We start from the raw sequence: 26591 nt of genomic DNA, 5'->3' as shown, positions 1-26591 counted from the left end.
CTCATCCCAATGGTCCAAGCATCGATGCTCTGAAGTCTGAACTTGGCCCAAAAAACCCCCACATTTTCAGATCCCTACGCAGCATCAATCACAAGATCCAAGAAAGAGAAACAAGAGAAATAGTGATACAACTCCACTACTCCAGAAACAATGAAACATGCAGTGTTCAGATGCTCGAGCTCAGATCACTATGCTTCGAGCTTGCAGCTTCCATGCAAACCAAGAGCAAGCTCTGCTCAGCTGGCAAGACTGAACTTTCTGAAACTTCACCACTCATTCTGAAGCTCTAGTTAATCCTACACACTATAATTTATTTGGCAGCAAGGATCATGCTCGGATTTTGTATATTAGAGAACTATATCAATCATCCCAAATGGTCTCTGTGGGGGCCAACCAGCCACTGTGCTGCACACATGGTGGCGTGATGCTCTCCTTGACCATGCCAATGGGAGCTGCACATTGGGTACCATTTAATTAGGGTGGTCTGGCTAATTAAGGGAGTGTGCTGACATGATTGCAATGGCTTCTCTTTACGATTATTCATCTCCCCAACTTGGAGCTTGCGGCTCCACTCAACCAATATGCTGCTGATACTAGTAGATGTCTAGAAGAAAGCAGCAGCATCCTGTATGCAAAAGCTTTGCATCTGCTTGCCTTCTCTGGTTTTTCATTTGAGGCAAGTTGATAGCCCCCTCGTGCACTCACATTATTAACCCCAGTTTGCACCAAAGGAGAAACATGGCTGATTAGATTAGTTTTGTAGGGTTCTCTAAAGATGTACTGATAGGTTGCTACCTGCTAGTAACTTTTTATGAGATAGGAGATATTGGTGTCCCCAGCCAAGTATAAAAATAATCCTCCTACTATCAGATGTAAGACATTTTAGAGATGAGCATATGAGTCAAGAAGAAAATTGAATCCATTTTACTCCCTCAAACTTATACTATCGGAGCACTTAACATTCTAAACAATTTTTCGGCTCAGTTTTATACCTTAAACTATTCACCTCACTCCTGGTATTTCTCTCTTTCGCTATAAGTCGTATTTTACACTAAAATTATGATAATGCATTATAACACTAAGACCAATTTAAACATCGAGGTTTTACCAAGCATATAATCATAAAAAAAATACTCACTCTATCCTAAATTGTAGGGCGTATATCATCAACGACTACAAAGTTAGCATCACATGAAAGTCAGTAGATAAACAAAACTTGCGCAAATCAATTAAGTCACTTCTTCGGCTTCTTGAAAACTCCTATCAATGAAATTGATACGTTCCAAACAGAAGTATACATAACATGCACTATTGTCTAAGCTCAACTATACGAAGAACTTTTGCTCATGGTGACTTTGTTAATCTTACGATATACCGGTCCGGTCTCTGGGGGTGCACGTATAAACGTGTGTTCATAGAAACGAGTGTGTACACGAAAAAGAAAATCCAAAATATGTAAGTATTTTTTAATTAGAAGTAGATGAGAATGATTGTAGAATTGATTGATAAGAGAAAGTAGATAAAAGAGAATAGTTGTGATTGATTGAGACGAGAAGATAGGTGAAGAAATAATTTTATTTGAAATAAGGTAGTACTAAAAATAGCTATAATTAAGAACAGTGGTAGTACGTGATTTTCAATACATATTTTTCCGGGAAATTATAGGTGGACAGTGGGCTGGCTCCACCGGGAGACCGGCGGCATAGTGATAACTGATAAGGCACACGCACAAGCAGCCAAGCACGGCATCGGGCATCCCCAACCCCAACCCCCACCCCACACCACGGCGCAACGCAAGCAATTCGTCCGCCCGCCCCCGCCCCCGCCCCCGCCCCGCGGAACCGGACGCCGCGGCGCCATGTTCCCCGCCCTGTGCGCGTGGCCCCGCCGCCCGCACGCCGCGTTGCGCCTTCGACTCGGCGTCGTCTTCACCCTCCTCCCACCAAGGGGTAGAATCGAGCCACGATTTTGGTCGGTCTTTTGGACCAGTGGCGTACGAGCTACCACCACGATGCACGCGTCGGCATTTATGCAGAGGCGCTTAGCCAGCCTACCACACACGTCGGCAGCCGACGGCGTCCTGATGACCACTTTCATGTGACGGGCCAGCTCTCTACTCTTCCCCCCGTACTAAAGGGACACGCCACGAACTCCGTGATCCACCACCAACGATGTCGTTAGTTGGAGCTTAACCCATCTTGATATTTGGTCTCGATTAATTAATTACTCGTGATGATCTCAATCAACACGTTTGCTGCATGATTTTGCTACAGGAGAACGAAAGGAATGAACGAACGAACGGCAATGCATATATATGCTACAGTACAGGCACAGTTTTTCTGTCCCGTGGCACGTGCGATTTCACCGTGACATATAGTATTGGCTGCCATTTGGGTACTACTAGTACTAACCGGTTGAAGTGTGTCATATGGAACTTGGCAGTTTTGACAGGACACGGGCGCATGTGCTGCGACGCGAACGTGGGCAGCACGTCCTCCTGCGCCCGCCCAACACCCGGTTTGTTCGCCGAGCTGGCACGCTCAGGCGTTCCCAGCTGTGACGTGCCGTGACAAGCTTAGATCCTTATATTCTGGTTAGGTGGGGGTAAAACTTTCCAGGCCCTATCACATCGGATGTTGGATATTAATTATAAATATTAAACGTAGATTATTAATAAAATGCATCTATAATCTTGGATTAATTCGTGAGACTAATCTATTGAGTCTAATTAATTCACAATTAGCCTAGTAAACATTCTCTAATTATATATTAATTAGACTTAAAAAATTTGTCAAGCGAATTAGCTTTTATTTATGTAATTAGTTTTATAAATAGTCTATATTTAATACTCTAAATTAGTATCTAAATACATGGACTAAAGTTAAGTCCGTGAATACCAACACCACCTTAATCATGCGATGTAATTAAGGATGAAAAAAAGAAATTCATGTGTGGTTTATCGACGCAGGATGAGAATTATGACGAGATGAGGTGATCGATCGCTTCATGCACCGCAGATCTATCAATACTGCCTTACCAGCGTTTTTGCCCAGTGAAGTGAATCCATGTATGCCAATGGAAGGGAAAATTAGAAACCTAAAATAAGGCGGAGGAAGACAGGTTTCGAAGTGATATTTTGCCGATACATTTCTTTGGTCAAGGGGCAGTTAAGGCCTACACATAACAGCATATTAGTTTATTGGAGTGACATGTAAGGGGTACTACCATTTTAGAAATGATTTTAGGTTGGTTTCTTACTTTACTCTATCAAAGAAAGGAAAATTGAACAAGTGCAATGCCCAGCCAAAAAAGTCATAGGGTTGCTAGCATATCTTAGGACAAAAATTGAAGGTTGCAATAAAAGCTCATCCATTACAACCAGCAGATATGGCATCATTCCCTCTTAAACTCCGCTTTCATCCTAGAAAAAAATATATCGGTACTTTTTTAATGGATAGTAGTAATTTTTTAAGTATACTTAGCGTCGTTTTACCTCAACTAAAACTAATGTTGTTTCGTAGTACTCCAGACCTTTAAATATAGAAAACCACTCGAAGCTTGCTAAAATAATATTGATTATATTTTAAAATATAATCTACCAAGAACAATATATACCTTTAAAACAAGATTTCATACTAATACATTTTATAGTTATTTTGATGAAAGAAATATATATATGTTTGAACTGATAATGTTTTTTTTGTGTGTGAGAGAGCAAAATGTTTTAGTACTAACTATTTCGCCTTTTAAAATTTTTGAACGTATAACTTTTTGAAGTATTCAGAACTTAATGTTCCCTACATGGGGCACAATGTTTCAATTAGTGTTCCACTCAGATACTAGATCAGCTACTGACGGATTTACGCCATTCCCAAATTCTATCTTGTATTCTCCTTCGAAGCCAGAATGAGAAATGGATAGTGTCGGATATCTCATCATTTATCTCTTATCCTATTCATATTTTTTTAATCAGACAGAAGAACAAAAATCTATTTGCATATCTAATCCATACCATAGAAATTAAATCTAAGGAGACAATTAAAACATAAAAAACTGCATCAAGAAAAATATGTTATATTACTCGTTAGCTATTTTACCATGTTTATAAGTGGACTCATAATATATTTTAGTATATATTTGATAATAGGGGACACAGTCGCTATTCTTATACCCTAAGCCCATATTTTTCGGTAGATATAGAGTTGGATTTTGGATAGTATCGTGTATCTTTTTTCTCTTCCATATCCTTCACGTGAGCTTCAAGTCTGGTGGGCAAAATATTCATCTCATTTTATCCACATCTATTTATCTATAGTGTTATTTTGCTGCATACTATTTTTATCATATATTTTCTTTCCAATGTTATAGTAAGTGATCTTTCACTGATGGTTAACTGAAACATTTTAAGCGCTTGATTTTTATACTTATATCGACATCTATGCTCAAACAAGGCTAATTCAACTCAAACCATTTCTCTCACATATCCTAAAAATCATAATAACAATAGTACTAACAAATAAGGAGTACATCAAAATACTTGCAACTTGACAAAACCCAAATAATTCCAGCCTCCTTTTCACTTTCCCTTTCCCTTTCCCATGCATGTTCTTTAGCCTCCTCACAGGCCTACAGCTACACTAGAGAGGAGTACTCCACTGCCCGTATCAAAACCACCACTGCCTGCTGCTTAGATCTCGCTCCGCGCGCTATTCACGGGAATGCCACTGCCCTCGCCGCCGTCTCGCCGTCCCGCCGCCGCCGCCGCCCAGTGACCCGCGCGCGCCCCGGCGATGGCGCGCCCCCGCCCGCGCCGCCCGGCGCCGGCGAGGTCCCCCGACCCAGCCGCCACAACGCCGCGCCAGGCGGCGCCCGGCTCCCGCCACCGGACGCCGCGCCGCGGTGGCCGTGGCCGGCTGCTCGTCCAGAGCCCCTCCCTCGCCTCCGCGCGCCGCGCGGCGGCGGCGGCGGCGCCGTTGCCGGTGGCCCCGCCCCCGGACACCCCGCCTCTGCGGTGGCCCGCGGCCCGCGGCGGGGACGCCGTCGCGCCGTGCGGTGCCGGAGCGGGCGCGGGCGCGTCGGTGAGGAAGATTGCGGCGGCTCTCTGGCGCGTGCATCCGCCGCAGGCGCCGCCGCCGACGGAGTCCCGGGAGGCGCCGCGCCGACGGTTCGAGGTAGGCGGCCTTGTCTTTCAGATCCGTGTGGATCTTTTGTTGTGAGGTTGCGGTAGACCTTGATGCGTTCTAGGGTTCTGATTCGGCCGCGCGCTGTTGGAATCTGCGATAACGTCGCCGCCTTGCTCCCCTTTCCTTGTGCATTTTCCGCAGCTCAAACTTGTAATTTTGCAGAGTCGCTGTTGAGTAGTTGGGGAATCGAGTGGTCTGGTGCTTTGTCATACTTGTTCTTTTGTTGTTCTTTGGAATGTTGCAAATTTGGAGCTTTTCAAAAAGTTTTTGAGCTGATTCTTCTGAAAGCTATGAAAACACTCGCGCATCCACGGAGCGGATCGAGTGTGTTTTGGATGCGAACTTTTTGCGCAATATGTCGCTATCTCCCCTAAAGAGTGGAAACTTCAACCGTGTTGCGCCACCAATTCAAGGGACCTCATGTTAATGATGAAAACCGGAGCTGGAAGTCTAGCATCTTGCATCCATTTTGAAGCTAGAACTCACATCTTGCCTTGATTCGGGACTTTAGGATTGCATTTTTCAGCATTTTTTGCTTATTAGGTTGGAGTCTTTAGTAATTCACGCATTATTTTGGCTGGGACATTATGGTTTTAGGGCGAATGGCAGTGTTCATCTCTCCAGATCTGTCTGAAACAGTTGGCTTGCACGGTATCATGCTGGATTTTTGTAAGTTCATTTTCTGCATCGTTCCAATTAGTGATCCTAATCGTTTCCAGATTACTTCTATTTGGCTGCTTCTCCATCAATTTGGGGCAGAATATGTGATATCCGCATATTCGATATGTTATCTACATAGCTGTTGTTAGGACATAGGACGCAATCCATGTGGTCCCCGGATATTAGCTGCATCTAATGCTATTGGGCAATGCAATCCTTCAAATGGAGAGTTTTGGACAAGCAACATCATTTTGCATACGATTTTCATTGTTCTGTTTTCAGTTTTCAATTGTTGTTGGTGAACTAAAAGATATAACAAATTTTGCAGCCTAGCCCAAAGCAACCGCATACGCCTGATCGTTGTAATTATTATAAAGCGCTTCTTGAAGGTAGGACAGGAAGTAAGCCTCTTGGCAACGACATCATTCAGGAGGTATTATTTGTTCGTGAATCAGTACAATTTGTCACCTTCCATGCTGTTTGGTTTGATTAATGAAATGCTTGTGAACCATTATTAGGTGGGAGCTTACTCTCCATCCCCTCGAATTGAAATGGAGGTGGCAACAAAGTGGGACCGTCGGGGCCTCAACAATTTGAGGGGTACTGATGGTGCTTTGTGTGACCGTTATCCGGTATCTGCCGATGCAGAAATCTCTGCGTTAAAGGCAGAGCTTTTGCAGGCCCACAACCGGATCCATGAGCTTGAAGCTGAGAGTCGATCTGCAAAGAAGAAGCTTGATCACCTGGTGAGGAACCTTGCTGAGGAAAAGGCATCCTGGAGGAGCAAGGAGAATGATAAGGTTAGAAACATCTTAGATGCTGTTAAAGAGGAACTGAACCGGGAGAGGAAAAATCGTCAAAGGGCAGAAATCATGAATTCCAAGTTGGTCAGTGAGCTATCTGAGTTGAAATCAGCAGCGAAGCGATATTTGCAAGATTATGAAAAGGAACGGAAGGCTAGGGAGTTAATGGAGGAGGTTTGTGACGAATTAGCGAAGGAGATTGCGGAAGACAAAGCTGAGGTTGAGGCCCTGAAGAGTGAATCAATGAAGATGAGAGATGAGGTGGAGGAAGAAAAGAAGATGTTGCAGATGGCAGAGGTTTGGCGTGAAGAGAGGGTACAGATGAAGCTTGTTGATGCAAAGCTGACACTGGACAGCAAGTATTCACAGCTAAGCAAGCTTCAGTCTGACCTTGAGTCTTTCCTCAGTTTCCACCAAGGCAACGGTGTGAACAAAGAAGCATTAAGAGATGGAGAAAGGCTCAGGGAAGCAATTTGCTCCATGAAGTTTCATGACATCAAAGAGTTCTCTTACAAACCACCACCTCCTTCAGAGGACATTTTTGCTGTGTTCGAGGAACTCAGAGAGAGGGATGATGCTAATGAGAAGGAGATTGGGCAGTGTAATGGAGGTACCCCCAAGAGGCATGCAACGAAGATCCATACAGTTAGTCCGGAAACAGACATCTTCTTGGAAAAACCATTGAACAAATATTCCAATCAACTGTGTGATAGAAATGAGGAGGAAGATGATAGTGGATGGGAGACTGTCAGCCATGTTGATGAGCAGGGCTCTAGCAATTCACCGGATGGAAGCGAACCATCGGTAAATGGGTTTTGTGGTGGAAATGATGCATCGGTGAGTGGAACAGATTGGGATGACAACAGGTCAAATAGCGAGATCAGTGAAGTCTGTTCAACAACAGCAGAGAAGTACCGGAAGAAGGGGTCTTCATTTGGCAGACTGTGGAGATCGTCGAATGGTGATGGCCATAAGAAGACGGGATCCGAGTTACTGAACGGCAGGCTCTCAAGCGGTCGAATGTCAAATGCTGCACTTTCTCCTAGCTTGAAGAACGGAGAAGTGTGCACAGTTTCACCAAGCGTCGGAGAATGGAGTCCAGACCTGCTAAACCCTCATGTGGTTCGTGCCATGAAAGGATGCATAGAGTGGCCCCGGGGCGCGCAGAAACAGAACACGCATAACCTCAAGTCCAAACTTCTGGAGGCAAAGCTCGACGGGCATAAGGTCCAGCTGCGTCAGGCACTGAAGCAGAAGATATAAGCAATGCCGAATCAAGCAATCTCATGTGTTCAGTGGTTCAGAAGGAGAACATTTCCATGCCTGATGGACGGTGTATCCTCTTCTGGAGCAGGCAGGCACCCTACCGGGTATATGGTAGAGGAGGAAGTGTTGCAGCACTGATCCTCAAAGGGGGTGCTATCGGTGGCTGTAACTAATTGATGATCCGATAGCACATTAGCTTGTTTAGAAGAATCAGGTGCTCCATGTAATCAAATGTAAAACTAGTAATTTCAATCAAATGCATTATTCAACCATGTTTATTACTACTACTAACTTCTTGGGCTACATACACCTCTCATGTGATTCAGATATGTAGCATGGCTATGTTAATTATACTCCTTGATGATATATGTCAGGTGAACCAAACCGATCAATTTGCATGATGGATGTGGCCATCTATTGCAGGGAGCTCATCATCACTCTCCGTAAGTTCCCACCGGAAGGAATGATAAGCCTTCGGGTGGCAACTTGGGCAGGGGGGGTCCAGGAGGTTTACACTTGCTCAACCACAATGATGCGTAGGATGGTCTGGTTCGCCACGCTTGCGAGCGATGTCGCCTCCGTGAACGGCACGAAGAATGCGTGACAACTCTCACAGGCGTGCTGCTCATGACGTTCTCCGTTGCCGAGAGCGTGTTTGCATGGCCAGGCGTGGTGGATGAGCTGAGCCGAGTCGCCGCCTCGCCGGTTTGACGCTCAAAAATCTACGTCGTCGTTGCTGCTTGCAATCCTCGTCACTGGCTGCATTGGCTCTGGTACTTGCATAGCATTGCACAATCCTCGTCACCATCACTCTGCAACAGCTGCTTGTTCTGGTACTTGCATAGCCAGCAAAGATAAGCTTTCTTTTCCACCAAGTGTCTGCCACTGCGTACAGTATAATTAAAAGCACAACAAATCGCAGGCAAAAGCACTCTTCACCTGCGATGTAAATTGGAAGGGGAGAAAACAATCTTTACATCACATGGACATTGCTTCCAAGATATTGGATCCGTGGGACGGAGGAAAAATTTGATGGCTGTACTTAGGAAAAAATTCTCAATATTCTGGGACGGAGAGGTAGTAGAAATTGCCTTCTCCTAGCACTACCGGCGGGACAAGACGCACAACGGCACAGCTTACACTCCGATACAATTGAACCATAGGAAAAAAAAGCAAGGACATCACGGAAAATTAATACCGATACAAGGAAATTCAAAATGGCGCCAGATGTTGAAATATTACTATGACAGATCAACAGGTAGCCAGCATGTTGGAAGTAACCACGATGATAGCAGACACAGGAACCAAAACCAGATGTATAGTCAAATAGCAAGTACTTTTATTAGATTGACAATATCCCAGACAAACCATACTCATAATATGCCGGTAGTGCATAATGAGGACACAACTTGCATCAAGCAAGAATCGCTTTAATAGCAACAAATAGTCTTATGACTTCAAATATAGAGAACAGTAACTGGTAGCTTCAGAGGCTTCCCAATATCTGGCAGCACACGATATTGCATACGAGCATCTATAGGCAGCTTAGAAACCGTGAATCTTGATGTTGTCCTTCTTAGCAATCCCAGCCTAGCAAAAAGAGATAAAAAATCAGATTCAGAATATAAATAGGTCAACTTAGCAGCATTAATCTCTTGAGAAGTCATAGCTCTGCTCTGATAATTCTCAATACCTGAACTAGGAACGTGGCAACATTCTTACGCTGATCACCTTGAAGCTGAATGACCTGCAACCACAAATTTACGTTACCAGCACATCCTCATAGCAGAAAACTGAGAACCAGTTAAGCATTGCTAAGTGCATACCTGGCCAAGCTCTGGATCTTGGACTACAGTACCATTGCAGCAGAACTCCTTTTTCAGATCCTTGAGGATCTTGTTGTAACTGTACTCCTTCTTTAAGCCCTGAACAGTAGTTAGACTCTTTCTGCCGTTGCGCTGCTGGATGCGCACATGCACATAATCCTTTGCTCCAGGGCCAGCGCCGGAGTCCTCAGCATTTGCCTCAGCAAACGGATCTATCAAAACAATGCAACATCATCAGAACACAGATAGGATATCACCAGAGAACAGATAGGAATTTCAATACAGCTCATCACATATGCTATGTACGCTGTTGATCATTTTACAATAAACATGAACCTCTATGCCATGCGCACATTTTGGTAAATTAATTCATGATTCATTAATCCAACGTTGACAAGTTAGAAGCCCATTAGTTTGTATTACAACGAAACAAGAAGTGATCAAACTATACAAAGTTTGCTTCATTCAGGAGGAAGTGATCAAATTATACAAAGTTTGGTTCATTCAGGAGGTAGCATAGATGAACTGAAGCGTACCGAAGGCAGATGGAAGCTGAACGTCGAGATCAGACATGAAACTTGTTTGTTGATTGGTTGGCACCGGACAGATCAAGCTTTTACTCGTTGGTCTTTATGTGGAACCTGCACAGATCACTCACATCAATATGCTATACCAAAGGCACAATGAAGAAATTAAATTGCAGCTAGCACAGAACAATATCCAGCAAGCCCCCCAACATAAAATTTTCTATAGCAGAAGCGCACAGCCTAATCATGTTCTTCGTATTCGATCAACCCCTACACATGGAGTTCCCCCAATTTCTCGGCGGGAAGGGGCGATGAATTCAAGGTCATGGTTCCCAAATCGTTATTGTACGGGGCTTATTCCCTTCGATGCCCGTACCTTCCATGCTAATAAATCAACCACCAAACATGAGTTCCCCCAATTTCTGGGCAGGACGAGGCGACAGATTTTCAAGGTCACGATTCCCCCAAATCTTACTCATACGCTGCACAAATCGTAATATGAAACTCCAGTGAACGGATCACTATATCTAACCATCTCAAGGTTGTTCATGAATTCCCCAAAGCAAGGAAGAACGAATCAGATCGTATTAGGGTTTCCACCCCACCCCAAAATCGCGAAATTAACCATGAGACTCCCCAAATCCCCCCAAATCAAACCACCCATCACCCCCAAACGAACACATCCAACCCATCTACGCCTCCTCCGACGCCCCAAACACCCCTGAATCAAAGCAAAATCGCACCAAATCCGTTCCGCCCAAAACCTCCACACCCACGCAACAACTCCGAAGCTACGAGATCCGTTTCTTCACCGGGACCAACGACCTATCGAACCGATCGAAAATTCATGACCAGATGCGACCGAACACCCAGAGATCCCCAAATCTGAGACATGCATGCACCTGATTAGGAAGAGAGGAAAGGGGAATACCTGTCCTTTTTTTCGGTGGTGGAGCGCACGCGAGGCGGAAGGCGAGAGGAGGGAGGAAGGCAGATAAGACTTGACCAGGAGCTGCGTTGTACCGACGCCTCCGGCCGGGTTGCTTATATAGAGGGGAAAACGTGTAATTAGGCAAACCGCCAACGCTAGAGACGCTAATTATACATGCCCACTTTGTACACGGTTCTTGGGCCTCTGGATTCCAGCCGACCTATCGAGATGGAGTATTTCCTTCTTTTTTTTCCCTTCTAATATACTTGTATATACAACTACTAATACTATATAGTAGTAGTATAGTACTGGGACCCACAACAAAAGTGTTTAGTATATTCATCACGAGATACATGACCGACAGTTTATTTTTGTCTGTCATTTTTTCCTCAGCCTTAAGATGTATCCAACGGCAGAGAGTGGGTAAGTAGCCTGTAGCTGATGTTAGGCTGCTTTGCACCGATCGACCTGGACTAAAGGCTGTTCAGATTGATAACATTTTCAATCATATTATTTTTTTTTGTCATAGTTGATAAAAATGTGTCTACGTTTAATTTGTTGTCAAACTTTAGTAAATACATCAGAAATCCTGCTAAAATTTTAGCAATATTATCAACTTGCCAAAATTTTGACAATGTTAAAATTTGATAAGGTTTATTTTGACTACAAAATAAAATCCAATAGCCATGGGCCAGCCGCCAGCACAATTCTCAGCTACTAAGGCCATCACCAATGCGGTGCTTCAGCCCGTCCCCATGGCGCCGGCCGTCCCCTTTTCCGTCCGCGTCGTTCCCCTGGGACGGAACGCGTTCCTCGGTTGGGAAAGGGTCGTTCGCCGCGCCTCGCCAGCTTTTCGTGGGGAGACGCAGCCAGGCGCCGCGCTGTGCGCGTGTGGAGCTCGTGGACACGGCGTCGTCCCCCCAAATTTCCCCTCGCACCCTCGCCTCTCTCGCTCTTCCCTCGGTCTCATCGCGCCGCGCCCGACACCGCCGGGACCGCCACCGTCGGCCTTAGAGTGAGAGAGAGAGAAGATAGGCAACGGCGACGACCGGATCTGGCCACCGCGCACCGCGGCAGCCGTCGGCCACCAGCCGGCGACGAGCGGAGACGGCTTGAGGCGCCCATGCTCGCCACCTCGCGCGCCTTGCCCGCCACCGCCGACGCCGCGGGGGGCCCAGATCCGCGGCGGGAGAGAGGGAGAGAGAGGGGCAGCGGTGGACACCAGCAACGGGAGAGGCGGCCCTCCTCGTCGTCCTCGCCGCCGCTCCCCGGGTCCGACGAGGCCGCCGCGGCCGAGGACCGCGCCATCGCCGAGCACGCCTCGCGTCTCCGGCGAGCGGCGGCGCGCTGGATCTGGCGCGGCGCGGCGTGGGATTGGAGGGGGAGCGTGGGATCTGGCGACGGCGGGGAGAGTGGCGAGCGGCGAGAGGGAGAGGAGAGTGGTGAGCAGCGGCGGCGAGAGGGAGAGAGAGAGAGGCGAGCGGCGGAGGGGACGAGGCGAGCACGCGTGGAGGCTTTTTGGCTAGGGAAGAGAGAGGGAAGAGAGGGATGTAAATGAGGACTTCTTTGGCTAGGGATGTAAGGGTGCGTTTGGTTGCTCGTATCCCCCTAGCCTGGCCCATCTCTCTCATCCAGGCTGAGTTTGGTCTGGTTGAGATGATGCACATGCAACTGTTTGGTTGTTTGCATTAGACTAGCCAGGCTGACACGAGATTTTGTTTGGTTACTCGCATATGAGATTCGCATATGAGATACAGGTTGAAAGAGAATTTGTTTGGTTGGTTGCATGGACAGTAGGGGTAGGTATCTCTTTTTCTAAAAGGTGAGATTACCACCTAGAACTTGTGGACTACCATTTAGATAAGCTAAAATTTAACTCAAGAAGAGTGTAAATTTCTAAGTACTAAACATTTGATTTTATCTTCTATATTAATTATTGATATTGAAGTTCGTGGCAACAATTATTTTAAGAATCGTCAAATGAGCAGGATATATATACACCGGTACATCTGCATGGCACAAAGTTATAAAATAAGTGAAATAATTAGCAATGCATACAGTAAACATCATTATATTCCCACATTTCATGGTCATGGTTTGCCAGTCGGTGAAAAAAGAAAAGAAAAAAAACAGAAAAAGAAACGGAGAGGAGAGGAGCTTCGTTCATGTCGCTAGGCCTGCCGCTCCGCCGAAGCCCCGACCTGCCGCTCGCCGTCGTGTGTGCGCTCTGTTCGGAGCTGTCAGGGCAACAAGATCCGGTGGCCATGAGCCCGCGGCTGCCGGATCTGGCAGAATCCAGCTCGTGGCCGCCGGATCCACTGGTATTTTGGCTGATGAAGGAAGGGAAGAGAAGCAGCCAAGATGGGGAATCCGTGACCAGTGAGGAGGAATCCGGTGGCCGGCGAGGTTGGAGGCGGTGGCGCAGAGAGGGGCAGTCGCCGAAACCTCCAGCGAGCTCCTTCACGCCTCCCTCTATTGGATATGGCGGCAGTGTCCTCCGTCGAGCCTCTATCTGCTGGATCCGATGGCGAGTGGCGACGTGCTCGAGGCCGTCGGTTCTAGCCCGTGAAGTAGAGACGGAGACGGAAGCTGTGGAGAAGTCGGTGAGGGTTAAGGATCTCGAGGTTGGAGACAATGGTGCGCGGCGACGACGACGGAGACGAGGGCGAAGAGCGGCGAGGAGCAATCGGATGGGCGAGAGAAACAAATGAGAGATGGGGGTGAGCAGATCGACCGACCCCTACGCGTTGCCTGCACCCGCTCGTGCGCACCTGCATCCGCTCGTCCCCACACGCTGCACAAGTCGAGCCTGGACGAGGAGCTACGAAGGAATCGGGCGTTCCCCCTCAGCCTGGCTGGGAGGCGGATTTTGCATCAGCGCATCCTGGTTCGCGCGTGCAAGCAGGCAACCAAACACATGCACCACATCCCGCTGGATGCGAGCCACCCTATGTACAGGCAACCAAACACACCCTAAATGAGCACGCGTGGACTTTTTTGGCTAGGGATGTAAATGAGGAGAAGAGAGAGAGGGGGGGAGAGGGGTAGTATAGTTAAATACCTACGTAGACTTTTTGGCTAGGGGTACTCGTTAGGCTATCAGGGTATCTTTCCTATTCTTAGAGTGTCCCTGATTGTAGATATCCTAATAGTGTCCATTAAAACTCAAAAGTCCGGCCCAACCCTTCCATCTGTACACCCCTAGTATCAGTCCATCTCATCCGAGGTTGCCAAGGAAGACAAGGTTAGTACTCCCTTCATCCCATGATATAAGGGATTTTGGATGGATGTGTCACATTTACCTAAAATCTCTTATATTATGGGAGCGAAGTAGTATCAACTAAGCACGAATCTCTCAACCGCAATATCCAAGTTGAAGAACTGGTTGCAGCCTTGCAGGCGGTACGTCGTAAGATGTCCCAGTGTATCACCATTACTGGCGTAAGATAGCACGGTGCACAAAAAAGGCACTACTAGTATAAGCAGTTTATTCTACAACCTTTGCCTTCTCACATCATGTCACAATGTCATGTGCAATGTCGGATGAAACACAGGAGTTACGAAACTACAGAATATTCGTTTAATGGCGATGACAAGTCTCATCCAAACAGAAAAGACGCAAAATTTGATTTCTCATTGCCAAGCAAATATGTACACAATGTCCCAACGCCACTGATCAAGTGAGGTTCAGCATTTGTTTTGTAGGTTCCTGGAGCAGGTCGCGTATGATCTGCCAATTCCATGTTTTAAGCAACTCTTTTACATCATTTGTTTTGTAGGTTCCATGCAGCCTGGTCTACAGCTAGGACGGAAAAACTTCCTGGAAGAAGTTGACCAGATCACCTTTGTGTGGGTCGAAGGCCAACAGTTTAGTCACTGCATCCTGAAATTATTCACACAAAGAATAGATCACTTTCAGATTCGCGTGCCTATATTGCATTTAAAACCAGCGGATAATAACCTGGTATTGTTGGTCCTTTGCTGCTAACTTCTCCCAGACCATGCGCCTTATAGGTCTCTTTGAGTGGATGTCCCCCAAAACAGTAACAGCTCTCTGAACAACTTCACTCGGAACACCTGTAAAAGAGTTGGAAACATGATGATCCTATTCGTGTGGACAATCTGGAGTAATATGCCATCTAGTTTCACTATATATATCTCCTAGAACCATCCACGTTCCATGTTACAGAAGGAACTTTTAGTAAAAATGATGCTACTCTTACTGCATAACATGTCAATTACTGAATTATAATGACAGTAACTATATCAACATGATATTTCAGCAGTTTATGTCTGCCTTGGAAAGAATCGGAGTAACTTATCGCTGTTATCATAATGCCAGCTGACCGCAGTTTGTTCTGAACATACCAGCAAGCTGTGCACAGTGTAGTCCTGCGAGAAGATCAATTTTAGTTGCATTTGACTTGAAAAGATGGAGTACATGTGTATAAATGTAGTGCATAAGCTTACCAAAGCTCAAGAGCGCTTGCCCAGGTACAAGTCTTCAACGTTTGCATTAGAATTTAAGATAGAAATTAGTACAAAACATGACATAATGGGTATGAGAAATACATAGCAGCTTCCATATCCACTTACCGATAAAGGAATATGACATCTTCGTTGTCTGTTTGTTCATCAGGATTCAGAACACTCATGGTATAACATTTGATATGTTCAGACTGCAAATTTCCATGTCAAAATTTTTTTATGAACAGGGTAAAAAAGGATCCAACAAAAAATAAAATAAATTGCTTTTACACAGTAATAACTAGATATTTGCTACCTGCGGCAGGTAGCTTTCTGTGAAAATCTGTGTCAGATGTGTTGACAAAAGGACCTGCAAGAGTACCATATCCCAACATAATACACTGGTAAATGTTAAAACTGCAAATTGTCGGTTCTTGTAGCATTATTGAATAGAAGTGGCTTATTGCATATCCAAGTTTGAGTAAGCTATTTATGAGATGTAGAAGAGCAATGAGCCAATAACTGTTGCTTTTACTCAATAAAACATAATATCATCACAAGGATTTTTTCATATATGATGCAGGTTGGAAGTAAAACCACATTCCCTCATGTTTGGAGAAGGTAATGTCAAGTTGATTGTTATTTGTAGAAGTATGGAGCAAAATAACCATTTAAGGGTATTAAGGCTGTGTTATTCCCCCACCTTTCCCAACTCACCTCCCTCGTGTTCCGCGCGCACGGGTGCGTTTTTTTGCAAAAAGTTTTTATACGAAAGTTGCTTTAGAAAATCATATTAATCCATTTTTCAAGAAAAATTAATAAATACTTAATTAATCATAAGAAAATGTGTCGCTCCATTTTGCGTGCGCGGGAGGTGAGTAACATAGCCTAAGTGATTTAGTATGATTTCAATAAACCTATAGTCTTAACTAATTATAATATACTAGTCAAGCAATACTTGGATGTATACATATCCGCTTGAGTTTAAATAATAGTAGTCTCCACGAAAAGGTTTAATAACGTATGAATCAGGCAGGCAACCCTAGCACATTTACATTTATACTTCTTTTTCGAGAATATGCAGGAGAACTGCGTATTATTTTTATTGAAGTATGGAGAAAAATAGCACATTCATGCTCAGTAGCAACATTTTTCCAAGCTAGCACCTTTGGAGGACAATCGTAGTCTGTAAAATGGCTGATAGTTCCTCCAAGCAGACCAATACCATCTAGAAAGGATCAGAAAAGAAAAGCCCCAACTGTTACAGTGGTGATGGATTTAGAAGGGGGAAGGCAGCGAATTTAAAATTTTATGTACTCTTGCCTTCTGTTAGAGTGCCTTTTCCGAATTCATCCAATAAGCATAGGGATCTCGATGTTGCGTGCCTGCAATACTTAGCTGCATGTTCAATATCATGAGGCAACAAAACCTTAGGTTGAGATTACCGTGTTAACTCTTACCTGAGCATTGTTCCAACTTGATGTAAATCAATCATAAAAGTTGACTGTTCACTTGTCATGGATTTGCTGCCCATTGCACAGAAAATCCTGCAAAGCATTATTTGCAATGTCAAGGATGCCATGTGTTAGTCTAGTATTATCTATTATGTATTAATAACAGATAATGTTTGATTCTAATTCATTGTTCAGCATACTCAACAAGTCGATACATTATTGGCATCTGGTCAAAGAATATTAACACATCAATTGTTTCCTAGTTTCTAGTTTGTAGCATAGGCCATATGCGACATATAGACGGTGTGCTTTTAAGTGATAGACAGACCTATCTGTCAATCCAACAATGGCAGAATCAGCAGGAACAAAGCTTCCAATATGAGCAAGAAAAACCACCAAAGCCACCTTGAAGGCAAATGTCCAACATAGTTAGATCGTTGTCGTGCAATTCACTGGTTTATGCTTCAGTAGGAAATATACACAATATCAAAATTACCTGCTTGATGTAAATGCTTTTCCCTGAGTAGTTAGGTCCAGTTATTATGTTGATTCGTCCTAGTATAAAAATAGTATTAAGTCAGAAAGTTCAAAACTATTACAGTGTAAACTTGTTGGTATACATTTCACGAGAACTAATTACCTGAACTGCGGATTTTAGTGTCATTTGGAACGAAGGTATCAACAGTCATTTCCTGCAAAGCATGTCTAAAATTGATTCTGGAGTAAGTTTACGAACTTTTGGATAAAAATATCTAAACCATACACTGTTAGTAATACCCATCAAAGATGTAACATGAGAGTATACTGTGGATAAATACTAACCTGCCATTCTGTATCTCAAGTATGGAATCCTCAGTTAAGATGGGCCTCACATAATTGTTTTGGCGAGCAACAATTGCCAACGATAATATGCTGGTGTAACGGTAATAATAAGAACACATTAGATAAGCATGAAGTAACTAAGTTGAACAATACCACTATATGCACAATAATTGCACGCATACCAATCAAGTTCTGCTGCAAAGTTTACTGCTTTCGTCAGTTGAGGTATAAACTGGCAAACACGACACACTAAATCCCTTATAATTGCTCTCTCCATGTCTGTATCAATATGACCCCATTAGAGTAAAAAAAATCCATTGCATCTATAGTGATAATAAATACTTGGGAGTGTTTTCTAAGAAATTCTACATTATGATTTTGGACAAGTAACTAATATTTCATGAAGCATTAATATCATCGGAAGGTCATTTGAGATTGATGACATACCAACGGGCTTATGCAACCAAACTGAAGCAGTCCATAGAGCACAGAAGAAAAAAGCCAACTAAACTTTGATAAAAACTGTACAATCTACCTCTTAAAGTACACCAAGTTATGGAAAATATGGTGATTACTGGAGTATAGGAGTAATTCTAAAAATCCTTTTGCAATTAACATTTTGGGTGTAACTGGAGTATGACAGGATCTGTTTGTAGGTAAAGTACTAGCTGCCTTTTTATTCACGGACTGTAACATTGAAGGTAAACTGTTAAAATACCCTAAAACTACCCCCAAAAAAGAAAGTTCACACAACATTCATTCGAAGAAATTAGGATGGTTTTGTCTTCATCATCAGCAAGACAGAAAAAAAAAGAAGTAAACAAATCAATGAATGAAACTACCAAGAATTTTATGGTAAATATCGCCCAGAAGATTGTCAAGTTCTCTCGTCTTTTGAGTATGATAGTAGAACCTTCTCTCCTCTCCTTCCTCAGAAAACTGATAAAAAGGGAAATTATTACATACTCAAAACTTAAACCCAAAATAAAAATAAGACAGCGCATACCGCAAATTCAAAATCTGGAAGTCCTATCAACAAGGCATCACTTATCTTCTCATCGAAAAAACACATTAAATATCCTGGGAACAGCAAGCATGAAATACATAAATAGTGGTGAATACGAATGTTCAGATGCAAGATTTTTTTCTCAAAAAGAGCATGTTGAACATTACCATCATTATTTAGCAGCTACATATTTCTAACTAGCTTTTGCCTCTATTTTCTTTTACTTGACAACTATCAATGTCAAATAAAAAAACAGAGGGAGTATATTTCAGGTGGTAGTGATGATAGTTGGTTCTACATCCATGCTAAAATCATATATAGAAAGGTAGGTAATATCAAATTAAATAGCACAATAAGAAAAAGGCGGTATGAAAATGCAACAGATGAGGGAAAAAGATACCTATTTGGTGTACATAGACGATTAGAGGAGCTTTTCTGCATTCAAATGAGAAAGGGAAGGAGGCAATTTCATTGGCTGACACCTAGAAACAACTAAGTTATTAGAAATTATGAAATAAAGGATTCAAATTAATTTTTGGGTCTGAAGATTCATTACCTGCTCCAAAAAATCAGGCAATTCTTCATAGACCATCCTCAGTTCGTCTAACTATTTTTCATTAAGAGAAATAAATTTAGACAAACCTTTATAATTATGATCATAGCAACAGGAAAATGTAGACATTTCGAAGAACCAAACAAGTTCAATAATTTAATAGCAGTAAAATAAACATAATCTGGCGAATATTTTTCTAAACAGTTCAAATTTACTAGTTAATACGAAGCACTAAATATTAGTTATAGACGAACAGCTAGGAAAACCATAATGATGAAAGCATGCAACCACCCTCCCACTCTCCCACACCCAACATGTGCATTGTACAAATTCCAAACCATGACCTGCGCCTGGTCTCCCCAATATGACTAGATCCCTGTGAACAACTGAACTATAAGTCCATAACCAGGTTTGAAAATTTCATATGTAGAACCATTGGTAGATAAACAGCATTTGAGAACAAGGGAATACACTCAGCAGAAAGTAGCACCATGGTGAGAACTACAACTGGAACATCTGAGGATGATAATGGCAAAATCTATATTACTTTAAACAGGAGTTGCTGGTACTGATGATGTCTGCCCCCCCCTCCCCCCCAAATCCTCACAATACCTTTAAAGTGATGCTTAATTACATGGAACGAGAACCTAAAAATGTAATTCAAGAACAGAACATGACTCCGGCATAAAGAAAGAAGTGCAAGGTCCAACCTCCTCACATAATCCGTCTTTCACCAGTGTGTCGTAGCCTTTTTCTTTACCCCGTTGCACATCAATCACACCAACTACCTATGGATAACAGATGTATACAACCATTGACCTCATATATGAGAAAGAAAAAGGGCTAAGTAAAGCTCCACAGAAGCCCAGATAAATATGCGCCTTTACGGTGAAAAAGTTCTGGAATTATCAGCATTAAGTCCCATAGGCTCAATATTCCTTGGAAAAAGTTGCCAGTTGCAGAAATAGCCATTTAAGTCAGGAAGATATTGATGACAATACCAAAGTGGCAAACTGCATACATGGCATCTGACAAACTAATAATATGGGAACAGGTCTCTAGCGGGACTGTGCATATTTGCATGGAAACGTGTAGCTCACTACCAATACCAGTATGAATACATCTAGGACCTCCATAACACTGCCAAATTTTTAATCTTAATACTTCAAAAGAATAAACCTGCAAATAATCATGCTCTCTTAATATTATCAAGCATCAGTCCACTACACAGTCAAGGCCCACACTTTATGGTGATAATCTCCATACTGCAGTATGCTGCATCGTTAGAGATAAAAACCCAGGAGATGAGCACATGCATCTGTATAATTCACTGCTAACAATTGTCTCATCAAGCTATCAGGAGAATAAGCTCAAGCAGTCAAGTAAAACTATATGGTCTAACACAGGCTACATAAATCAAAAGTTCCATTGTTGGTATTGTTGTATCCAATGATCTAATGATCTATCACACTACATTCTAAAGGCCTGTTCACTTTGATCCCAAAATAAATCCTACCGAATTTTGGTAAAGTTTGGCAAATGCTAAAAAATGGTAAGGTAGAGGTTTGGCGCCTTACCAATTCTTTTGTGTGGAGCTATGTGAAGATTCTAGAAAATTACCAAATTTTGGCATGGTATAATGTGGTACGTTATTCGAGACACGTTTAGACTGCTATCTTACCAAAATTTGGCAATGCCAAAACTTGGTAAGGTTGAAAATGGTAGCAAAGTGAACAAGCCCTAAGTTAAAGGCAAAACAATGTATCCGAATTTCCTTGTTCATTTCAAGTAAGATGCAATTGTGTTGCAACTGACCAGATCTGATACATAATCCAGCTCTTCTGTAATGGAAGAATTGGCCTGAAAACATTAAAGTTTCATGAATGTGGAGAAAGCATTATTATAAAATAAGGTTTCATGGATGTGCAATAACACTATTGTACCAAATTTCTATTATTTAAGTGATGATGAAAATTAATAGCCCCTACTTGGAGGCATACCTTTCCAACCAAGTCAATGTTCATATGTTGTAATTTGATTGCCAAATGCTCTGATATTCCTACTTCAAAAATCTTGTTTATATGCAGAAGAGAGCAAATGCACTGAAATAAGAGAAGTGAAAGAAAAGGGATATTATCAGCAAGAGAAATGAAAGAAAAGAAAATCATGCACGTATGGGTGCTTCGTATCTTGCACTTAGGGCAGAGCTTCAAATATGGAATAGCTAAGTGGGAGAAGGAAAACGCAGGAGCATATTCAAAGTGATTGTGCATTTATAAAGTAATAGCCAGATCCATATGCATCATTACAGGTAGGTACCTTCAGAAATGCATGCCAGTCACTGCTTGTACAGAATGAACTTGGAGAGTTGAATTTCTTCAGAAAAATATAAAATGTCAGTTATGCACATTAGAAAAACTGTGAAGAAGAATAATGTGTGCTCAAAGAGAATAAGAATAACCACGACATGTTATGATAAGCATATAATTATCATGATCCGTTGATTCAATTATTTCACAGTTAACATTACTCTTGAGTCTCTTCTACTTCAAATAGAATAATTGCTAACTTAAAAAAAGCAAGGCTTTGTTCCTTCTTATATGTACAACAACGACAACATATATATCATTGAGAACAAAACTCACAATGTGTGCGAGTCCAAGAAAACAAAGCCATGAGCAATGACCAAATACTAAAAGAGAACTACAGAATTTATACATTTATGTGAAGGGTAAAACACAAGCAACACCAACATACTCAACACAAAAGGCAGGTTTAACCTCTGTTTTTCAACAGAGGACTGTGAGATACTATCATTTGTTTACTTTATTTCAGCACACCTCTCTTTTTATAACATGGGGAATGATAAGAAAAGGAGGTACAAGTAACATACAGAGTAAAGATAATAGCACCTTGAGCATGTGGGGAATATCTCTGACAGACTTCAAAGTCCCACGCAGTGCAGACATTACATCTTCACAGCAAAGAAAGAATGATATCTAGCATGTCTAGGAGAAACAGTTCAGAAATCTACTGGTACCTTTTTGGTATTGAGCATTGGGGAAATTGAGAAATGTGTATTCAACAAATTAAGGATACTGTATTGAGGCGATTATTTATGACATCAATATCGATTATAGGACGTAAAAACCATGTCCTGGAATGAAGCATAAAATTAGTTAAGACGAATGCCATTCTTACTGCAAATCTGCAATCATGATTATAGAAAGTAACAGTGACCTCAAGAGATGTTTTCCCATAGGAGTGACGCACTACAATCCACAAGACCACAACATAATCAGTAAACTGGTAGAAACGAAGAATAGAAGAGAAATATCTCATTTACCTTATTGAGCATACCAAAAACTGAGAACCTGTAATTTTTTGTTACTATTACAAATCAGAACCATGGCTATGAGAAAGTACAAGGTTTAGACAAAATCCTTACCCTTCTTTAGCCCTTCCAATTCCCATGTAACTGGGGTGTTTATCTACTTGAAAAATCTGTAGCGCCTCGTGAGCTGTTGCATCAAGTTTCAGGAACTTGTCCCTGAGAGCGTGTCAAGGAATATAATACTAAATACACAAAAACATGAGAATACCAGCCTGTTAAGAATGCATCGAACACTATGCAACAAATTGTCAAGATATAACTTTACCCTGAAGAGTACCTACAATCCTACATAAATAGCTTTCTAACTTGTTTCCAAAGTAAAACCACAAAAACATGCTGATCAGTACATTAGCACATTTAGTCCGTATAATATCATTACGGATAAAAGGATAAAATGATATCTGTGCCACAGAATCAATAGCAATGGATGCTCCACCTTCCATCTGATCAAGGGTATCAAGAAGCCTCTCGTTGTCTAATATAGCAAGAAGACCTCCAGCAGCACGAACTTGAACGTCACTTCCAAGATCCATCATGGAATTAAGCTGTAAACAAATCCTAAAATTATTACCACTGCATAATAACAAAACTTGAAAGACAAATCTGAGTGACAGAAACAAAAAATTGAGCCAGAAGGGCGAGTGATAGAAAAGGAAATAGAAAGAGTGTAACAGCAACTTGTGTGAGACAAATAAAGGATGTCCAGTGGAAGATGCAAACAGATCTTCACACAGAAAATGCTACTCAACAGCTCATTACAATGAAGATAAAAGATCTGTTTCTAACTATGCAATTGAGCATAATGGACATGTACTTTCTTCACCGTAAATGAGAGTGTGGGTCCGAAGGTTCCACCTATCAGCTCAAAGGTGTATCAGAAATTAAGAGATGAGATATGTAAGTGATAGAAAAACGGGTTGATGACGTTATTTTTTTTAATTCTGTTGCAACGCATGGGCAATATGCTAATATTCATAAATTGTGCATGCTATATGTGACAATGAAGAAATGTCAGAAAAGGAATATATGGCTTTAGCAGTAGTTTGAACAATAATTCATAAATGCTTAAGCTCGTGCCAATGTAGATGATCTAAAACATATAAGTACAAACGAGTAGAGGCAATCTCACTTAAATCACTTACAAAACAGATCCTTTCTTTTACACTTAACCCTTCGTCCATAGCTGCGACTTTCAAGTACATTAATCTGAAATTTACAAACACAATGATATTTCATCATCACATCATCAGAAATATAATGATTGACAGGTGAAGGTACTATTAGCCTACAAGGTTGTTGCTTGTAATGAATTTTTCCCGGAATTGATAATTCTTGGTTTCCTCATTGAAAAGGGATCGGCCAACATCTATGCATCACAAGATCGCGGTATGTAACATAAGTTACCAAACACCTCTGTTAATGAATACTCCCTCTGTTTCATATTGTAAGACTTTTTGGCCTTACCTAGATTTATCCATTGATCAATGTATATGTTTTCTATATATATCTAGATTCATTAACATATATATGAATCTAGGCAATGCTAGAAAGTTTTACATTGTGGAACGGAGGAAGTAGTACTTTAGAAGTTTCCAAACCATGCACATTTAGCTTTGATTGCTCACTTGATCAATGTGGTTGATTTCATATGCAGATGCAACATGCGACACAATTTAGCATTTGTGTATTAAGTCCTATCAATTCTTGCGAATCAGGTAAAGCATATTATGTGGTGTGGAAATCGCATGTATCACTTTAACAGAGCTGCTAACCTGTGCCAGGCTTGCTCATAGCTGAAGGTTGAGCTTTTCATGAGCTTCACAGCAGGGGCCTCATCATTACAATCTGAATGATTTTAACCAAAATCATTAAAGGAGAACTGAAGATATTGGTTAAAGAAATTGTTGCAGTTCAAACCATTTCGTTGTAACGCCAACAAAAGTGCCTCATCTGTTTTAGTACTTGTGTATATTGTGCTCGGTTTGGATTGATATTTCACTGTGACAGCAAAAAACACCACAGATTGTCAGCTATATAACCATGTTTCCTCTATTCGAAGTGTTCAAAATAGTTGACAGTGGACATGATGTAAATTGTTTGTTACCAAAAATGCATTATATTACAAGTAAATTTCCGTTTCATATAGATAGAGAAATTAGTTGGTATAAGTGTGGTCATATGAGCACCATACCAAGATCAATCAAAGGAAAATCTTCAGTTATGTCTTCCCAGATTTCCAATACAAAAAGCTGGTGCATACTTGAATCATAGTATGCTATTCCAACTCTGAGAATCATTAAAGTAGCATGGATTAATGTTAGATAGAGAAACAGTGGTATCTCAGACTCAACAAATCAAGTATGCATCAAAATTTTACCTGCGTCCTTGCATTACACAAGCCATATGAACCTGAAATGTAATCCTTTGACACTCAGTACGTACAGTGCATTAGAACAAAGACGTGCAAAATTTTCTACAGCTATAGGACCTGTTCGGCTGTTCCTCTTAAACTCAATACATCGATTCGTCTCATCATGAGAAATACAGAGGAATGCATTTGCATATCAAAATGTGCATCTGGTCGGAAGGTGGTTTGAGGCTTGTACAATGAACAACATTACAGAAATCATCAACTAAACTAGCAATGTTTGATTCGCCTTTCCTAAGCATCACCTGAACCAAATCTGAGCATGGCGCCGCATCCGCATCAGATAAAAGGAAAATGTGTGACGCTCGGGAAGGTGCCGTAAAAGCAGTACAGCTGATGTCTACAACTACTAAGCTACATTCCAGACTAGAACACGACATTTTCGTTTAAAATAAAATAGAACCCGGCATCGCGCGGAACTGGGGTTTCGGCAACACGATTCGATCGGATTGCAGCGGGGTGGGGGAGGGGGGGGCAGAGAAATCTACTCCGTGTGGCGCAATAAGAGGCGAGGAACTCGGAAGGATCGGGCCAATACGCACCTGGGAGTCGACCTCCCTCTCGGACATCTCCTCCTCCTCTTCCTCGTCCATTTCGCCGGCTCGATCGCTCGCCCGGAGTTCCACCGTCAACCCCCGGCGAGAGCACCGACTTCGCCTCCCCCTCTCCTCTACTCGGCGGCTCCTCGCCTCCTGCTCCTCCTCCGAGAATGCGGTACAAATAGAGCGCAGATGCGGAGGCTGGAGGAAGCTAGGCAGCGACGGCGACGGCGAGCGCAGCTGCGCGGGCGCGGAGGATGGAGCAAGCTAGGCGGCGAGGGGCGAAGTGCGGCGGGAGCGTGGCTCGGGCACTGGCTTGTACGGGAAGGAAGTTGTTGGTTCCAGGCTTCCAGCCTCTTCCAGTTCCAGGGCAGGAGCGGTCGAGGATTAGCAGGCCAGGCTGCATTGAACCAGCTCTACGGCCCACCTCTGTTGGATCATCTAGGGCAGGAATAAGTTCACCGGAGGTCCCTCAAATTGACACCGAGATTTTTTAAGGTCCCTAAACTAGAATACCAGAAACGTGTGCCTCTAAAATTACTAAATCCATCCGTAGAAGGTCCCTCGGCAGTATTGACTCAGTTTTTGCCCAGTTTTGCTGACGTGTCGCGTTGTGGGACCCACTGGTCAGTCCGCCGTTGGGGAGTTAATAGACGGGGCTAAAGGCTTTGTCCTCGCCGTTTCCAGGCGTTGGCGCGACATTTTCCTCTTCTCGAGCTAAAACCCTAGCTT

At 42.7% G+C, this 26591-nt stretch overlaps 3 protein-coding genes across 8 annotated transcripts; 1 reads left to right on the top strand and 2 right to left on the bottom strand.

Moving 5' to 3' along the window:
- Positions 1 to 4639: 4639 nt before the first annotated feature.
- Positions 4640 to 8184, top strand: LOC4339217 (uncharacterized). Its single transcript, XM_015783879.3, has 3 exons — positions 4640 to 5171; positions 6172 to 6276; positions 6362 to 8184. Exons 1-3 carry the CDS (start codon positions 4791 to 4793, stop codon positions 7907 to 7909), a joined length of 2034 nt encoding a protein of 677 aa, XP_015639365.1. The 5' UTR covers positions 4640 to 4790; the 3' UTR covers positions 7910 to 8184.
- Positions 8185 to 9229: 1045 nt separating this feature from the next.
- On the bottom strand, positions 9230 to 11284 carry LOC4339216 (protein translation factor SUI1 homolog). The gene is made up of 5 exons (XM_015783880.3): positions 11197 to 11284; positions 10275 to 10379; positions 9739 to 9950; positions 9606 to 9659; positions 9230 to 9502 (listed from the first exon to the last, which is right to left on the bottom strand). The coding sequence occupies exons 2-5, from the start codon at positions 10309 to 10311 to the stop codon at positions 9458 to 9460; spliced, it is 348 nt and encodes a 115-aa protein (XP_015639366.1). The 5' UTR covers positions 10312 to 10379; positions 11197 to 11284; the 3' UTR covers positions 9230 to 9457.
- Positions 11285 to 14755: 3471 nt separating this feature from the next.
- LOC4339215 (DNA mismatch repair protein MSH5-like) lies at positions 14756 to 26196 on the bottom strand. Of its 6 annotated transcripts, NM_001420688.1 has the most exons (34): positions 25863 to 26196; positions 25270 to 25301; positions 25084 to 25178; positions 24810 to 24890; positions 24665 to 24737; positions 24035 to 24098; positions 23286 to 23437; positions 22947 to 23048; positions 22845 to 22872; positions 22739 to 22770; positions 22598 to 22655; positions 22411 to 22497; positions 21818 to 21874; positions 21499 to 21600; positions 21314 to 21358; positions 20209 to 20286; positions 19502 to 19552; positions 19346 to 19427; positions 18946 to 19019; positions 18782 to 18878; positions 18122 to 18218; positions 17940 to 18029; positions 17758 to 17822; positions 17614 to 17672; positions 17446 to 17522; positions 17124 to 17210; positions 16987 to 17048; positions 16830 to 16891; positions 15980 to 16033; positions 15793 to 15875; positions 15667 to 15698; positions 15565 to 15588; positions 15158 to 15273; positions 14756 to 15079 (listed from the first exon to the last, which is right to left on the bottom strand). In NM_001420688.1, exons 1-34 carry the CDS (start codon positions 25911 to 25913, stop codon positions 14999 to 15001), a joined length of 2430 nt encoding a protein of 809 aa, NP_001407617.1. In that variant the 5' UTR covers positions 25914 to 26196; the 3' UTR covers positions 14756 to 14998. The 6 variants fall into 6 exon arrangements, with proteins under 6 accessions (NP_001407617.1, XP_015639364.1, XP_066166371.1 ...); XM_015783878.3 differs by lacking the exon at positions 21499 to 21600 and having other exon boundaries at positions 14811 to 15079; positions 25863 to 26181; XM_066310274.1 differs by lacking the exon at positions 25270 to 25301 and having other exon boundaries at positions 14811 to 15079; positions 25863 to 25993.
- Between the last annotated feature and the right edge of the window lie 395 nt (positions 26197 to 26591).

The sequence above is a fragment of the Oryza sativa genome, chromosome 5 (genome assembly GCF_034140825.1).
Source record: "Oryza sativa Japonica Group chromosome 5, ASM3414082v1".
Lineage (NCBI taxonomy): Eukaryota > Viridiplantae > Streptophyta > Magnoliopsida > Poales > Poaceae > Oryza > Oryza sativa.
Note: the sequence above shows the minus strand (reverse complement) of the source record. Positions and strands in the feature narration are given on the sequence as shown.